We start from the raw sequence: 17,016 nt of genomic DNA on the forward strand, positions 1-17,016 counted from the left end.
GAGTAGAGGAGGAAAGCTCAGAGAAGGCAGCACGGTGCTGCTCAACAGTAGAACCTTTGCAGCCCTCAGGTCTCCTTTGGGAGCAGCCTGGGCACCTCCATCCATGCTAAGCCCCAAGAGGCAGGAAAAACAAACCCGGCGAGCATTCCCCAAAGGACAGGAGGCCCCTCAAAGCCATCCCCAGGACAGGAGCCAAGCTCCCAGCCGTCTCCCCGTCCGCGCGGCCACGCCGTCCAGTCCTTTCCCCACCGCCTCCTCCTAGCCGACGGAGGTGCAGCCCAGCTCCGCAGGCTCCTGCCTGCCCGCCGCCAGCGCCGCCTCCGGCCCGTCGGCGATGCTAGGCTCGCTGGAGCACCGCCCGTGGCTCAGGCTGGGGGGCAGGAGCACGCGTTTGTCGGGGCCGTCTGCGTCCTCGGCCACCACGGCCGTGTGCATCACGGAGGCCACGGCCAGCAGCCGGATGTCCGAGTGAGCGTTGGCGACGGTGTGGCGCCGGACGCCGCCGCACTTCTCCAGATAGGCCTCCCCCTCCTGCTCCGTCAGTGGGCTCAGGGCCGTCTCGCTGGGCTGCCTGCCGGCCGCCGCCGGGGAGGAGTAGTTCAGCGCCCCGGGCTTCGGGCGGCACCTGGAGCGGCGCCGCTCTGCAAGAGACAAAGCGAGCAGCGGTAAGCAGGAGCGCGCCCGGCGGCAGCGCCGCGCCTGAGCTGCCGGGCTGGCCTCGGGGAGCAGCGAGGCCCAGAGGCAACGCCTGTGCCTCCTGCCAGCCGCCCTTGGGAGGCAGCTCTGCCTCCGCCCCAGCCAGCAGGCGCTTCCCGTCCTGCTTGCCGCCTGCCAGAGAAGCGAGCCGCCAAGGAGTGAGCGCAGCGCAGGGGAGAGTCTGGCGTGGAGCCGCCAAGGTGATCAGGGCAGTGGAACATCTTCCTCATGAGGAGAGCCTGAGGGAGCTGAGGGCTCTGCAGCCTGGCCTCCTGCAGAGCTGCTCCAGCCCCTGAGCATCTTGGTGGCCTCCTCTGCAGCCTCTCCATCAGCTCCATGTCCTTGCTGTGCTGAGGGCTCAGAGCTGGACACAGCCCTGCAGGTGAGGTCTCACAGGGCAGAGCAGAGGGGCAGAATGCCCCCTTTCCATCCCTGGCCACCCTGCTTTGGCTGCAGCCCAGGCTGCCACTGGCCTTCTGGGCTGCAGGCTCCCACTGCTGGCTCCTGTCCAGCTTCTCCCCCAGCAGAAAGTGCTGAAATGCAGGGAGAAGAGAGGCTTTGTTTGTGTGTGTGCAGTGCTGGAGCAGCAATGGTTCTCTCAGTCCTGAGTCACTCCAGAAAAGGCTCTGTGCACTGTCTGTATCTTACCAAGCAAGCAGGTGCTACTGGAGAAGCTGTGATCCTCACACAAGCCCAGGTATGGGGAGACCACCTGCTTGACCAGCTCTTCCAGCTGCAGGTAGCCCTCAGTGGGGCCACCAGGTTCATGGACACTCTGAAATTCAAACAGAAAAAGCCAGCATTACCCTTAGGTAGTTCTGAGTGAGGGTTCTGCGTGAAGCCTGAGGTCTGGCAAATCTCTCAGCACTGCAATATCCCAACCACATCACACAGCCATAGGTTCAGTCTGCTTGTAGAAGACCTTTAAGGTCATTGAATCCTACCATGTGTGACCGTTTGAGGCTGTGCCTTTAAGAACAAGCAGTGCTGTGACACTGGCTAAATGTTTTCGGTACTAGAACCAAAACATTCTGATATTCTAAATGACTTTCATTGGTGCATGGATAAAATGCAACTTCAGATTGTGGAGCAGTTATTGAGATCATCAGAGGATCGAGATGCAGCTCTTGGTAGGACAGCAGCTAGTGGTGGTGCTTCTCGAGAGAGTGTCAGAAAGGTTGTTTGGTTGAGGAAGAGGATGCAAAGGAGGAAGAACAAGATGATATATCTGACTGTTCTTCACCGCATGAGGAATGGAGAAATGTGCGCAAAGATTACCTCAGAGCAGATAAGGACCCAGTTCTCGCTTGGCTTGGTAGATGTTATGATACAGGTGCTCCAGCTCTAATGGTTGGAGACAAGTCAGCAGCCCAGCTAGGAACTCTCTCGAAGGATAATGGAATAGGTAGACATCTAGGCAAGGCTCTCGGTAAGGTTAATCTGTGGATACGCCTTCTAATGGCGGTTCTCATGAGATACCCTTCCCGAGATGATCTTCCATGGAATCCTAAGCCCTGGACTACCATAGATGAGGGGATCAAGCGCCTGAGAGAATTTGCTGTTAGATACTCTATGGTGAACATGAATCTCTGAATCCTGATGATGTTCCTGTAGGAAATGGTCTTGCTAAAAAGCTCATCAAGCTTGCTCCTTCCAATTATGCAAACATTCTGGCAAGCAGAATTGTAGCAAGAAATTATGGTGGAGCCCCTCCTACGGTTGGCCAATTCACTGATCAATTGAGACAATTGGATGATAGCATGACACGTGTTTCTTTGGTTTCAGCCATTGAAACTCTGTCTGGAAAACTGGAGAATTGCATGAAAGAGCTGAAGGATGAATTTAAAAACACCATATCCCAATTGGCACAAAGAGATAATTCCAATTCTTCTTCCAGGTGGGTACCGGTTTCATCTGTGAGGAATAGACATCCTCCAAGGAGGTCATTCCAAAACAGGCCAAACCAAAACAGACCACCAAGGCAGTCACGTAGGACTATTTGGATTACCCTGCGTGATCAGTTTGGTGAGAACATGAACAGGTGGGATGGCCAACCAACTTCTAATCTTTTCAGGAGACTGAGGGAACTGCAAAGTGGCAGAACCCAGGGTAGTAATACCAGAAGGGTAGCTGTTACTTCCACAGTTCCCCAGGACAACGATGACAGCTCCAACAGTGGCTCCAGTTCTAACACTGCACAGTGTGCTCGTTGCACCTGTGGGCATGTTCCCCACAATTAGGGGTGCCCTGCCTCCCGCCAGGGGGAGGAGAGGGGTAATACAGATAACAGAATCTATTGGGATGTGTACATCCAGTGGCCTGGCACTTCACAATTTCAGAAGTACAGGGCCTTGGTTGACACAGGAGCTCAGTGCACCATATTGCCATCAAATGATCAGGGATCGGAGTCCATAACTATTCTGGGAGTCACTGGTGGATCTCAAGAGTTAAGTACGGTGGAGGTTAATATAAGTCTAACTGGTAAACAGTGGAAGAAGCATACAGTTGTGACCGGACCTGATGCACCTTGTATTTTGGGAATTGATTTTCTGAGAGAAGGGCGTTTCAAGGACCCTAAGGGTTACAAATGGGCTTTTGGAGTAGCTTCTGTAGAGATTGATGGACAAAAGCTGAAGCTGTCTGCTAGACCTGAGCTTTCTGATGACTCTGCAGTTGTGGGACAACACAAGATTCAGGACATTAAGTTGCCGGTTGCTTCTCGGACTGTGCATCACAGACAATACAGAACCAACCGTGACTCTTTGTTGCCCATTCAGAATCTGATTCGCCAGTTGGAGAGTCAGAAAGTCATCAGCAAAACTCATTCACCTTTCAACAGTCCAGTGTGGCCTGTGCGAAAGCCGAATGGAGACTGGCGTCTGACAGTGGACTACCGAGCCCTGAATGAAGTAACACCGCCTATGAGTGCAGCAGTACCAGACATGATGGAACTCCAGTACGAGCTGGAATCCAAAGAGGCCAAATGGTATGCTACCATAGACATTGCTAATGCATTCTTCTCTATTCCCATAGCAGAGGAATGCAGGCCTCAGTTTGCTTTCACCTGGAGAGGAATACAGTACACTTTCAACAGACTGCCAATGGGCTGGATCCACAGCTCCAGCATCTGTCATGCAGTGATCCATGATGCTCTGGAGGAAGGTGGTGCTCCAGAACACATCCAGTTCATCGATGATATCATTGTCTGGGGTAAGACTGCTGAGGAAGTCTTCGAGAAAGGTAACAAAATCATGGACATTCTTCTGAATGCAGGTTTTGCCATCAAGAAAGACAAGGTGAAAGGTCCTACCACAGAGATCCAGTTTCTGGGAGTGCAGTGGCAGGATGGACGCCGACACATTCCAGTGGATGTGGTAAATAGAGTCTCTACCATGGCAAATCCCACGAACAAGCAAGAAACTCTACGTCTCTTGGGGATAGTGGGATTTTGGAGACTACACATTCCTGGATACAGTCAGATTGTGAAACCTCTGTATGATGTGACTCGAAAGAGGAACAGTTTCCACTGGGGACCTGAACAACAAGCAGCCTTTGATCAGATAAAGTAAGAAGTGGTACAAGCAGTGGGTCTGGAACCTGTCCGAGATGGTCCAGACATCAAGAACATTTTGTACACGGCTGCAGGTGACAATGGTCCAACCTGGTGCTTGTGGCAGAAAGCTCCAGGTGAGACACGTGGACGACCTCTTGGTTTCTGGAGTCGAGGTTACAGAGGTTCAGAGGCTATTTACACTCCAACAGAGAAAGAGATTCTAGCTGCCTATGAAGGAGTGAAAGCAGCTTCTGAAGTGATTGGAACTGAGTCACAACTTCTCTTAGCTCCCAGATTGCCAGTTTTGAATTGGATGTTCAAAGGCAAGGGTTCCACACCACATCATGCTACAGATTCCACCTGGTCCAAGTGGATGGCTCTGATAACACAGAGAGCTCGAATGGGAAATCTTGAAAGACCTGGTCTGGTGGAGGTGATCTCAAGTTGGCCTGAAGATACCAACTGTGCTAAGCCTCCAGAGGAGAGAGTAACTCGTGCTGAGGAAGCTCCTCCTTACAATGACCTTTCTGATGATGAGAAGAAATATGCTTTGTTCACAGACGGTTCCTGTCGTCTCGTCGGGAACAAGCGAAGGTGGAAGTCTGCCGTGTGGAGTCCAACACGCCGAGTTGCAGAGGCGAAGGATGGAGAAGGAGAGTCCAGTCAGTTTGCAGAGGTAAAAGCTGTCCAGCTAGCTCTCGACGTAGCTGAACGTGAGAGATGGCCAAAGCTTTATCTCTACACCGACTCATGGATGGTAGCCAATGCTCTATGGGGTTGGCTAAAGAACTGGAAGAAGAATGGCTGGCAGAGGAAAGGAAAACCCATCTGGGCAGCCGACCTGTGGCAAGACATTGCTGATCGAGTCGAGAGAATTCCAGTGAAGGTGAGACACATTGATGCTCACATTCCTAAGAGCAAAGCTACTGAGGAACAGCAGCACAACCATCAGGCAGATCTAGCTGCAAGAGTTTCTCAAGCAGACAAGGACTCTGATCTTGATCTCGACTGGAAACACCGAGGTGAGATATTCTTAGCTCGGTGGGCTCACGATTCATCAGGACATCAAGGCAGAGATGCAACATACCAATGGGCTCGTGACAGATCCATAGACATTTCCATGGATGCCATCACACAAGTCATCCATGACTGTGACATTTGTGCTGCTATTAAGCAGGCAAAGCGAATTAAGCCCTTGTGGTATGGTGACAGATGGTCCAAGTACAGGTATGGTGAAGCTTGGCAGATTGACTACATCACTCTACCACATTCTCGTTCTGGTAAGCAGTACGTGCTTACTATGGTAGAGGCAAACACTGGATGGCTGGAAACTTATGCAGTTCCACATGCAACTGCACGCAACACCATTCTGGGTCTGGAGAGACAGATCCTGTGGAGACACGGAACTCCAGAGAGGATTGAGTCAGACAACGGAACTCACTTCAAGAACAGCCTTGTAAAGAGCTGGGCAAAAGAGCACGGTATTGAGTGGATTTTCCACATTCCTTACTATGCACCGGCTGCAGGGAAGATTGAACGCTACAACGGTTTGTTGAAGACCACTCTCAAAGCCATGGGAGGTGGATCTTTGAAAAACTGGGAGAAACATTTAGCACAAGCAACCTGGCTGGTGAACAGTAGAGGTTCAGTGAACCGAGCTGGACCTGCACATTCTGATCTGCTACAGAAAGTAGAAGGTGATAGAGCTCCTGTTGTTAGGGAAAAGAATCTGTTAGGTAAAACTGTTTGGGTATTTTCGCCCTCAGGAGAGGCTAAACCTGTCCGAGGGGTGGTTTCAGCAGAAGGTCCGGGTCACACTTATTGGGTAATGCAAGAGAATGGTGAAATTCAGTGTATTCCACAAAGAGATTTAACTTTAGCTGAGAGAGTTTAATTTCAGACTGTTGTACAGCTACAGCGCGTCCAAAGGAAGAGTCTCTGAGGAATCTACGGTGCACGAACCCTGAGAACCCTGAGAGCCCTGAGTCAACTGAGAGTCCCTGAGTCCCTGTTTCCCTTTTCTTTGCTTCGTCGGCGGAGAGACAAACTGTTTGCCATTTTCTTGATTTTTGATTTTCTTGGACTTCTGAATCATCTCCATCTGAGTATAGCCGGAATGGACGATGAACTTGACTTACGAACTGTAAATATTGTTCTGGATTGGATGGACAGTACGAACAGCCAATGAAATTGTTTAGAAAGGGGTGGACTGTGGTCGTTTGAGGCTGTGCCTTTAAGAACAAACACTGCTGGAACACACTGGCTAATGTTTTTGGTACTAGAACCAAAACATTCTGATATTCTAAACGAATTTCATTGGTGCATGGATAAAATGCAACTTTAGATTGTGGAGCAGTTGGAATTTTTTTTTTCCTCAGTTCAGTTCGGTTTGGGAGTTGGGGGAGTTTGGTTTTTCAGCCTGCTCTCCCTGCCTGCTGCTTCACGAACTGCTGGAGTTGGCCTTCAGATAAGCAAAAACTAGTCCTGCATGGGCTTTTGAAGCTTACTAACAACTCTTTCCCTTAATAACTTGCCTTTCTTTCTCTCTAACCCCTTTTTGGGGAAAAAAGGGAGGTAGGGGGGGAGAGAGGGGGTTACAGGGAGGGGATCCCTCCTGGGGGAGGGATTTTTGTTGTGTTATTTGTCTTTGCTGTGTATTTCTGTGTATATATTGTAAATACCTGTATATATTGTGTTATATATAACCTGCTTTCCATATATGCTTGTAAATATATAGCTTGCTCTTCGACTGGGTTAGCTGTGGTTTCTTACTCTGTGGAGGAGGGAGAGCTAAGCCCTCTCTCAACCTACCACAACCTTTAAGGTCATTGAGTCCTACCATGTCTCTCTTTGTATCACACAGGGAGAAGAGCCCAGCCCCCACCTGGCTCCAGCTTCCTTTCAGGGAGCTGTAGAGAGCAATGAGGTCTCCCCTTAACCTCCTTTCCTCCAGACTAAACACCCCCAGCTCTCTCAGGGCTCCTCACCAAGCCCTGTTCTCCAGACCCTTCACCAGCTTGGTTGCCCTTCTCTGGACACACTTCAGGACCAAAATTTCTTTCCTGTTTCAGCAGAGCACTTGGATGAGCACAGGTGAGAAGCCTGAAGCAAGGTTCAGCTGCCATCCAAGTCAACCTCCTTGCCCAAGTCATAGCCAGAAGCCTGTGAACACTGAGCAGCTGAGCTGTCCTTATTCCTGAAGGGTAGGAAGGTGGCAGGTGGGATCCCACTGAGGGCCTGCACTGAGGAGTTGTTGCTGTGCTGATGCCTACAGCAACATCAGGCCAGCAGGGCAGCTCGAGCAGGAGCTGTCTCTGTGGTGGTCAGTGGTGCCAAGTCCAGCTGGAGAGCTGTAACTAGTGGAGTCCCCCAGGGATCAGTGCTGGGTCCTGTCCTGTTCAACATCTTCATCAGTGACATGGATGAGGGGACAGAGAGTCTGCTCAGCAGGTTTGCTGATGATACCAAACTGGGACGCTTGGCTGAGACACCTGAAGGCTGTGAGGCCATTCAGAGCCTTGGACAGGCTGAGAGCTGGGCAGAGAGGAACCTAATGAGGCTCAACAGGGATGAGTGCAGAGTCCTGCCCCTGGGGACAAGAATAAGCTGCAGCAGGACAGGCTGGGAGGGGATCAGCTGGAGAGCAGCCCCCTGGAGAAGGACCTGGGAGTGCTGGGGGGCAGCAAGTTCTGCAGGGGACAGCAATGTGCCCTGGGGGCCAAGAAGGCCAAGGGGATCCTGGGCTGCATTCAGAGGAGTGTGGCCAGCAGAGCCAGGGAGGTTCTCCTCCCCCTCTGCTCTGCCCTGCTAAGACCTCACCTGGAATATTGCATCCAGCTCTGGGCTCCCCAGCTCAGGAGGGACAGGGATCTGCTGGAGGGCTACAAGGATGCTAAAGGGACTGCAGCACTGCCTGATGAGGAGAGGCTGAGAGCCCTGGGGCTGTTCAGTCTGCAGAGGAGAAGACTGAGAGAAGATCTGATCAATGTCTATCAATAGCTGAGGACTGGGGGTCAGGAGGCAGGGGACAGGGACAGGCTCTGCTCAGCTGCACCCTGGGAGAGGACAAGGGGCAATGGATATCAGCTCCAGCACAGGAGGTTCCAGCTCAACATGAGGAGGAACTTCTGCCCTGTGAGGCTCCCAGAGCCCTGGAGCAGGCTGCCCAGGGAGGTTGTGGAGTCTCCTTCTCTGGAGCCTTCCCAGCCCCATCTGGATGTGTTCCTGTGTGCCCTGTGCTGGATTCTGTGCTCCTGCTCTGGCAGGGGGCTTGGACTCGATCTCTAGAGGTCCCTTTGACTTCTTCCCCTGTTCCCATAAAAGCTCAGCACACTCCAATGCAGCTCTCAGGCCCAGCTTTGCTGCTCAGCTGAGCACACACATCAGCACACACATGGCACACATCCCTCTTGCTGGATCAAGGTGAGGTGGTTGGGATAGCCAAGTGGAGTCAGATGAAGGAAGGAAGAGGCTGCCCACCTGCAGAATCAACAGCATCTGGACAATGGAAGCTGGGAGCTTTGTCTGGAGCAGGGGGAGAATTTCCTCCAGCTTCACTTTCAGCAGGACCAAGTCTCTGAAGCCAAGAAGAGCGATCTGACGGATGGTCAGCTCCTGGCCCTGCAAACACAGAAGGCAAGATCCAGGAGCTGCTACAGGGACATGTCTGCACCTCACAGACAGAAAAGCTCCTTCTTGCCCCTTGCTGCTGTGGTAAAGCACTCCTCTAACTGCTCAGGAGGAGGCTTCATGGCACTCTTAGCTCATTGCCCTCAGTCTCACACCAACTCTGGAATGAGTAACATCTCATCTGAGGCACTGCTAGGTTTGGGCTGAAGCCACCTCTGGGCCTGCATTTCACCAGGGAGTGTGAAATCCTGAAGCCCAGCTGCCATCCCATGCAGTACAAGCCTCCAAAGCCCAGGGTAGATGCAGGTCATGGATTTTTCCCACACAGATCTGAGAAACCAGGGAGGGTTGGGTAGGAAAAGAGGCTGGGACAGAGTATTCCCAAGCCTGCCTCTGGTCTGTGTTGGATCCCTTCTTCATAGATGGTTTGGGTTGGAAGGGACCTCCAAAAGCCATCCTGTCAAACCCCCTGCACTTAGCAGGGACATCCTCCCCTACAGCAGGCTGCTCACAGCCTTCTGCAGCCTCACCTTCAACATCCCCAGGCATGGGGCCTCCACTCCCTCCCTGGGCAACCTCTTGCAGTGTCCCAGCAGCCTCCTGCTGCAGAACTTGTTGCTCACATCCAATCTCAATCTGCTCTGCTCTCATTCCAAACCATTGCCCCTGCTCCTGTCCCTGCAGGCCTTTGCAAACAGTCTCTCTGCAGCCTTCTTGTAGCCCCCTTCAGGTCCTGGCAGGCTGCTCTTAGGGCTGCCTGCAGCCTCCTCCAGCCTCCTGTTCTCTGCTCTCGCTTCCTCTAGGCTGGTTTAAACCCACTTGTGTAGGACCTGGGTGCCTACAGGGCATTAGCCATGCTGCCTGTCACCTTTCAGTTCCTCACCTGTAAAGTGTCAGTGCTTCCCTGAAAGTTCCCAGCTTCTCTGAAATGATTCTGAGTGCCAGAGGCACCACCACCAGACACCCACAGTAACCAAGCCAAGCTTTCAAAGGATCTCAGCACTCCACAGTCCTGCTTTCCCCACTGCCACCAAGTCACTGCCAAGGGCTGCCCCCACTGGGCAGTGATCTGTGTTCCTCTCCTCCTCAGGGGTGCCTGAGAGCAGGGGAGGAGGGTTCTGGGTTTTGCTGCTGAGAGGCAGGATCAGCAGCATCAGTGGGTGTGTGAGACACAGCTAGCCCAGCTGTTTCCCCAAAGCACAGAGCTGCTGCACAGCAGGGCAGACAAACCCCTGCTGAAGCAGATTAAGGTCAGCCCCTGACTGAGCATGAAGTGGTACAAAGGAGACGGAGACAGGATGTTAGAGTTGGGCAGTTTCACCTGCCCAGCACCTACCTTGGAGCATCTGCAGCAAGGAAAGAATGACAAACAAACACAGGAGAAGGGTTAGTGTCTTGTCAGTGCAAGCAGCCCTTCCTCCAGCTTCAGCAGCAGCAGAGGGGAAAGGGCAACCACTGGGCTCTGCCTCCTGCCTTTCAAATCACACAAGGGAAAAAGAACTCTAGAAGGCTGTGGGAAGTGTCTTGTGGGAGAGGCAAAAGCCAAGAGGAGCAGGGGAGCATGTCCAAGACTGTCAGTCTCCTGAGGTGCATTTTTCTTTCCCTCTGATGGAAGAGAAGATCAGAATGGGCTGGGGAGGTAAGGAGGGTGCTTGCAGGGAGACCCTGACTAAAACTGTATCAGTACAAAGCTTCAGCTCAGCACTCCTGGTGGCATATGCAGCTCTCAAAGCACCCTGGGCAAGCAGGGCTCCCACAGACCTCTTCAGGCATCTTCTACACAAATATTCACTGACTTGCCCCCCCCTTATTAAAGCTTCAAAGAAAACCCAGCAGAGGATTTCCCAAAGGCAAAGTGGGAGACAAACCCTCCAGAAGCAGGTTAGGGAGAGCTGAAACACATTTGCTTCTGATCTGCTCTTCAGAGTCATCCTTCTGAAGACAAGCTGCCAGCACTGCCATCTGCACCAGCAGGCCCAAGTGTTGAGAAACAGGGTAGGGTAGGGTAGGGTAGGGTAGGGTAGGGTAGGGTAGGGTAGGATAGGGTAGGATAGGATAGGATAGGATAGGATAGGATAGGATAGGATAGGATAGGATAGGATAGGATAGGATAGGATAGGATAGGATAGGATAGGATAGGATAGGATAGGATAGGATAGGATAGGATAGGATAGGATTAACCAGGTTGGAAAAGACCTTTGATATCATCCAGTCCAACCTATCACCCAGCACCATCTGATCAACTCAACCATGGCACCAAGGGTCTCAGCCAGGCTGAGGTCCTAAACACCTCCAGGGATGGGGACTCCACCACCTCCCTGGGCAGCACATCCCATGGGCCAATCTCTCTTGCTGGGAAGAATTTCTTCCTCACCTCCAGCCTGAACCTCCCCTGCCACAGCTTGAGACTGTGTCCTCTTGTTCTGGTGCTGCTTGCCTGGGAGAAGAGACCAACCCCCACCTGGCTACAACCTCCCTTCAGGGAGTTGGAGAGAGCAAGAAGGTCTCCCCCTGAGCCTCCTCTTCTTCAGGCTAAGCAACCCCAGCTCCCTCAGCCTCTCCTCACAGGGCTGTGCTCCAGACCCCTCCCCAGCTTTGTTGCCCTTCTCTGGACACCTTCCAGCACCTCAACCTCTTTCCTAAACTGAGGGGCCCAGAACTGGACACAGGACTCAAGGTGTGGCCTAAGCAGTGCTGAGCACAGGGCACAATGACCTCCCTGCTCCTGCTGGCCACACTCTTCCTGATGCAGGCCAGGATGCCATTGGCTGCCTTGGCCACCTGGGCACACTGCTGGCTCATGTTCAGCTGCTGTCAACCACTACCCCCAGGTCCCTCTCTGCCTGGCTGCTCTCAGCCACTCTGATCCCAGCACTGCCTGGGGTTGCTGTGGCCAAAGTGCAGAACCTGGCACTTGGATGTGTTCAATCTCCTGCCCTTGGCCTCTGCCCATCTGCCCAGCCTGGCAAGGTCCCTCTGCAGAGCTCTCCTACCCTCAACTCCTGCCCCCAGCTTGCTGTCAGCTGCACATTTACTGCTGATGGACTCCATCCCCTCCTTCAGATCATCAATCAAGATATTGAACAGGCTGGGGCCCAGCACTGATCCCTGGGGCACACCACTGGTGCCTGGCTGCCAGCTGGCTGTGGCACCATTCACCACCACTCTCTGGGCTCAGCCTCCAGCCAGTTCCTCACCCAGCTCAGAGAGCTGCTGTCCCAGCCAGGGGCTGACAGCTTGGCCAGCAGTTTGCTGTGGGGGATGGTGTCCAAGGCCTTGCTGAGGTCCAGGCAGACCACATCCACAGCCTGCCCCACATCCAGCAGGCAGTCACCTGGGCATGGAAGGAGATCAGCTTGGAACTAGAAACACAAATGGCCCAGAGCTTCAGCCTGGACAAGTCACAGTGTTTGAAACTTAGCCGTGACAGAGGGGTAGCCAAGTAGGAGTAAAGTCAGCCTAAAGCAGTGTGCTTGCCCAGCAGATCTTAGCAGCCCTTCACACACAGTTAATATTGACTTGGGCAAACTCTTTTCCCCCCTAGATTCAGTTTAAAGGTTTTGAGCCAGTGGTGGAACAGCACTGCTGGAACAGAGGTTTCCACATGCCATTAGCAGACATTTGCAGCTGAAGGCCAAGGGCATCCTGGCCTGCATCAGGAAGAGTGTGGCCAGCAGGAGCAGGGAGGTCATTGTGCCCTGTGCTCAGCACTGCTTAGGCCACACCTTGAGTCCTGTGTCCAGTTCTGGGCCCCTCAGGTTAGGAAAGAGGTTGAGCTGCTGGAAGGTGTCCAGAGAAGGGCAAGAAAGCTGGGGAGGAGAGGCTGAGGGAGCTGGGGTTGCTTAGCCTGCAGAAGAAGAGGCTCAGGGGAGACCTTCTTGCTCTCTCCAACTGCCTGAAGGGAGGTTGTAGCCAGGTGGGAGTTGGTCTCTTCTCCCAGGCACCCAGCACCAGAACAAGAGGACACAGTCTCAAGCTGTGCCAGAGGAGGTTTAGACTCGAGGTGAGGAGAAAGTTCTTCAGCGAGCGAGTCGTTCGCCATTGGGATGTGCTGCCCAGGGAGGTGGTGGAGTCCCCATCCCTGGAGGTGTTCAAGAGGGGCTTGGATGTGGCACAGTCATGAGGTCAGTGGTGACAGGTTGGACTTGCTGATCCTTGAGGTCTCTTCCAACCTTGGTGATACTGTGAGAGTGTGAGACTGTGCATTGGCTCAGGTGACTGAAGGCTGCATTGCAACACTGAGATTACCTGGACTGGGTAGAAGATTGCCTGGAGTGTAGGCAGAGTCTCTGTAAAATAGTGATCCCAGATCTCAGAGAGGACATCGATGCGCTCCTCACCTGTGGGCAGAGCAGGAGCAGCAGCATCAGTGGCAGGCCCACTGCACAGCCACCTCAGCCTCCCCATCCCCCTCTAATCCCCTGCTAAGGGACACAGCCCCACTCTCCACAGCCACAACTCCACTGTATACTGGACACCACTCAGCTCAAGCTTTGCCCTAACTGCTGGGAGACACAGGGCTGTGGTGATGAATTGCTCTGTGCTGTGAAGGAGACAGGAGAGCAGCTCCAACAGAGGAGTGAAGGCCCTCTGCCACTGGGGGCTTCCGCTCCACAGGAAAAGGCTGTGTGAGCTCACAGCTCACAGGCATGGGGGCACAGCTGAATCTGAAGGCCAGCAGGTCACAGCCAGCATCAGGGGCTCTGCAGCAAAGGCATCAGGGAGACCACTTAGAGGAGCTGAGCACACTCTGGCATCTCCCAAGCACAGACACAGCAGCAGCATCCTGACAAGCACCAAAGCCTCTGTCCTGCACCTAGGTCAGGGCAATCCCAGAGATCAGTCCAGGCTGGGGGAGGATGAGATTGAGAGCAGCCCTGCAGGGAAGGACTTGGGGTGCTGGTGGCTGAGAAGCTGGACAGGAGCCAGCAGTGTGAGCTGGCAGCACAGAAGGCCAAGGGCAGCCTGGGCTGCATCCAAAGCAGTGTGGCCAGAGATGGAGAGAGAGGATTCTGCCCCTCTGCTCTGCTCTGTGAGACCTCTCCTGCAGGGCTGTGTCCAGCTCTGGAGCCCTCAGCACAGCAAGGACATGGAGCTGATGGAGAGGCTCCAGAGGCCACCAAGATGGTCAGGGGTCTGGAGCAGCTCTGCAGGAGGCCAGGCTGAGGGAAAGGCCTGCAGGGACAGGCCCAGGGGCAATGGTTTGGAATGAGAGCAGAGCAGATTGAGATTGGATGTGAGCAACAAGTTCTGCAGCAGGAGGCTGCTGGGACACTGCAGGAGGTTGCCCAGGGAGGTGGTTGAGGCTCCATGCCTGGAGCTGTTGAAGGTGAGGCTGGAGAAGGCTGTGAGCAGCCTGCTGCAGGGGAGGATGTCCCTGCTGAGTGCAGGGGGTTGGGCTGGATGACTTTTTGGGGCCCTTCCAACCCAAACCCTTCTATGAGAAACTGGAACAGCCATGAAATAGCAACTCAAAGGAGCCTCATCAGCAGGTACTGAAGTGCTTTCCCCCTCTGAAGACTTCCCCATGGGCTTTCACTCTCCTTACTCATGGAGTGTGCTGCTTTGGACACAGCCAGAGAGCAGAAAGGCAGCAAGATGAGATCTGATCCTGTGGAGGTTTCCTTTTAAGCAGAGAACCAATTGATGGCCTCAGGAGGGTTCAGAGGGAGACTCCATGGTGTCAGGTATGATGCCAGCTTCCACACTGGAACTGCAGGGGCAGATGAGCACCCACTCAGCTCCTCCAGAGCAGCTACCCATCACCAGAGACTGCCAGTTGCCAGTGAAAAAGGCAACAGGAAATGGCTTCACTGAACACTTAGAGCTTTCCCTCCTCTGCCTCCTCCCCACAGCTGCAAGGCTGTGGTGTGTGGAGCCAGAATGAAAGGTCACAGACCACTTCTCCTTCTGCAGAGAAAGGGGGAATGGTTTGTTTCCTCGAGTAAACACAAATCCCACAGCAGGCATTAAAGAGGTTGTGAGAGCCTGTGTGAAGAGAAGCCACGCTGCAGCAGGAGGCTGGGATGAGCAAAGCAGGCACAGGAAGGCAGTGCCAGGCCCTGCAGCAGGAGCTCTGCTCCCTCCCTCCCTCTCTCTCTCTCTCTCACTGCTGGGACAGCAGAAATTTTCCAGGAAGACAGAACCAAGCAAGCAGCATGTACAAGGAGTGCTGGCTGGGACCACTGCTGGGGCAGCAAGGTGCCCTGGGGCCACGAGGGCTGCATTCAGAGGAGTGTGGCCAGCAGAGCCAGGGAGCTTCTCCTCCCCCTCTGCTCTGCCTTAAGGGAGGAACCTAATGAGGTTCAACAGGGATGAGTGCAGAGTCCTGCCCCTGGGGACAAGAATAAACTGCAGCAGGACAGGCTGGGAGGGGAGCTGCTGGAGAGCAGCCCCCTGGAGAAGGACCTGGGAGTGCTGGGGGGCAGCAAGTTCTGCAGGGGACAGCAATGTGCCCTGGGGGCCAAGAAGGCCAAGGGGGTCCTGGGCTGCATTCAGAGGAGTGTGGCCAGCAGAGCCAGGGAGGTTCTCCTCCCCCTCTGCTCTGCCCTGCTAAGACATCACCTGGAATATTGCATCCAGCTCTGGGCTCCCCAGCTCAGGAGGGACAGGGATCTGCTGGAGAGAGTCCAAGGGAGGCTCCAAGGATGCTGCAGGGACTGCAGCACTGCCTGGGGAGGAGAGGCTGAGAGCCCTGGGGCTGTTCAGTCTGCAGAGGAGAAGACTGAGAGGGATCTGATCAATGTCTATCAATAGCTGAGGGCTGGGGGTCAGGAGGGAGGGGACAGGGACAGGCTCTGCTCAGTTGCATCCTGGGATAGGACAAGGGGCAATGGATATCAACTCCAGCACAGGAGGTTCCAGCTCAACATGAGGAGGAACTTCTGCCCTGTGAGGGTCCCAGAGCCCTGGAGCAGGCTGCCCAGAGAGGTTGTGGAGTCTCCTTCCCTGGAGCCTTCCCAGCCCTGTCTGGATGTGTTCCTGTGTGACCTGTGCTGGATTCTGTGCTCCTGCTCTGGCAGGGGGCTTGGACTGGAAGATCTCCAGAGGTCCCTTCCAGCCCCTAACCTCCTGTGAACCTGTGAAATGTGACTAACTTCCCCCACCCCATCCAAGGCTTGAGAGCTGCTGTCCATGCTGCCCTTTGTCACAGCCTCTCCAAACCAAGTGTCTGCAACCCAGAAGTTTAAAGCACAGCTTCACATGTGCTCAGCTGCCTCCCTGAAGGATTTCCTTCCCACTCCAGTGCCTGGCTTTCCTTTAGGTTTACACACAGCTGTCAGTTCAGCCTCCAGAAGCATACCCTGGTAAGCAGAACTGTGCTTCCATGGAGCTGCAAATCACACTGAGGAGGCAGCTCTCAGCAGCTGTGCAACAGGATCCACCTCCAGCCCCCAGCTGCTGAGAGCCCAGGGGTTCAGCTGCTGCCTAAGCATCCCCTTCCCTTTCTCCCCAGAGAGGGGACTGGTGGCAGTGGGGCAGCTGTGTGGCTCCTCACACAGCCCACCAAGCCCTAAGGCTCCCCAGGGCTGCAGCCCAGGCTGGCTCCCCAGAGGCTGTGTGGCACCCCAAGACAGCAGCACAGAGGGCTGTGAGCTTGCCAGGCACACAAAGCCTCAGCTCTGGCCCAGCACCAAAGGCACAGCTCCCTTCCAAAGTGGGATTCTTGCTATACTTGCCTTCACACAGCTTAACCTTCTCCTCAATAAACAGCAAGCCTTTGGCAAGGAGCTGGTTCTGCCAAGAGAGAAGAGAGAGGTGAGTTGGCCTTCCACCAAAGCAGAGCAGTGCTTCTGTCAGCCCTTCGCCACCCTGCATGCAGAGACCTGAAGATGAGTCAGGCCACAGCACCTTCCCCCAGCACCACCACCAGACCTGGGCTCACCAGGAGTGCTCTCCAGCTGTCACCTTGCCTCTGGCTCAGCCAGACAGGAGCACACCACAGGCAGGGCAGAGAACTGAAACACTCTGGCCAGAAGTGGGAAGAATGGATCTGGCCTGGGCCCCAGGGAGGGAGTCCAAACAATGAAATGGCTCTTCCCATGAGAGTGCAGCCCTGGAAGCTCTGCCTCAGCCCCAGGATGGAAGTGATCAAAGGCCAAATGCCACCACAACAGCTCCACTCTCCTGCTCCTTTG

General features: G+C 54.1%; 1 protein-coding gene across 1 annotated transcript in view; it reads right to left on the minus strand.

Moving 5' to 3' along the window:
- Nucleotides 1–258: 258 nt before the first annotated feature.
- PRR5L (proline rich 5 like) overlaps nucleotides 259–17,016 on the minus strand; it is a 52,980-nt gene continuing 36,222 nt past the window's right edge. Inside the window, exons 4-8 of the mRNA XM_054162141.1 lie at nucleotides 16,558–16,615; nucleotides 13,127–13,218; nucleotides 8,729–8,869; nucleotides 1,345–1,471; nucleotides 259–641 (exon numbers count right to left, since the gene is read on the minus strand). Of these exons, the coding sequence (XP_054018116.1) occupies nucleotides 259–641; nucleotides 1,345–1,471; nucleotides 8,729–8,869; nucleotides 13,127–13,218; nucleotides 16,558–16,615 (801 nt within the window). The remainder of the gene's footprint in view (nucleotides 642–1,344; nucleotides 1,472–8,728; nucleotides 8,870–13,126; nucleotides 13,219–16,557; nucleotides 16,616–17,016) is intronic.

The sequence above is a fragment of the Dryobates pubescens genome, chromosome 5 (genome assembly GCF_014839835.1).
Source record: "Dryobates pubescens isolate bDryPub1 chromosome 5, bDryPub1.pri, whole genome shotgun sequence".
Lineage (NCBI taxonomy): Eukaryota > Metazoa > Chordata > Aves > Piciformes > Picidae > Dryobates > Dryobates pubescens.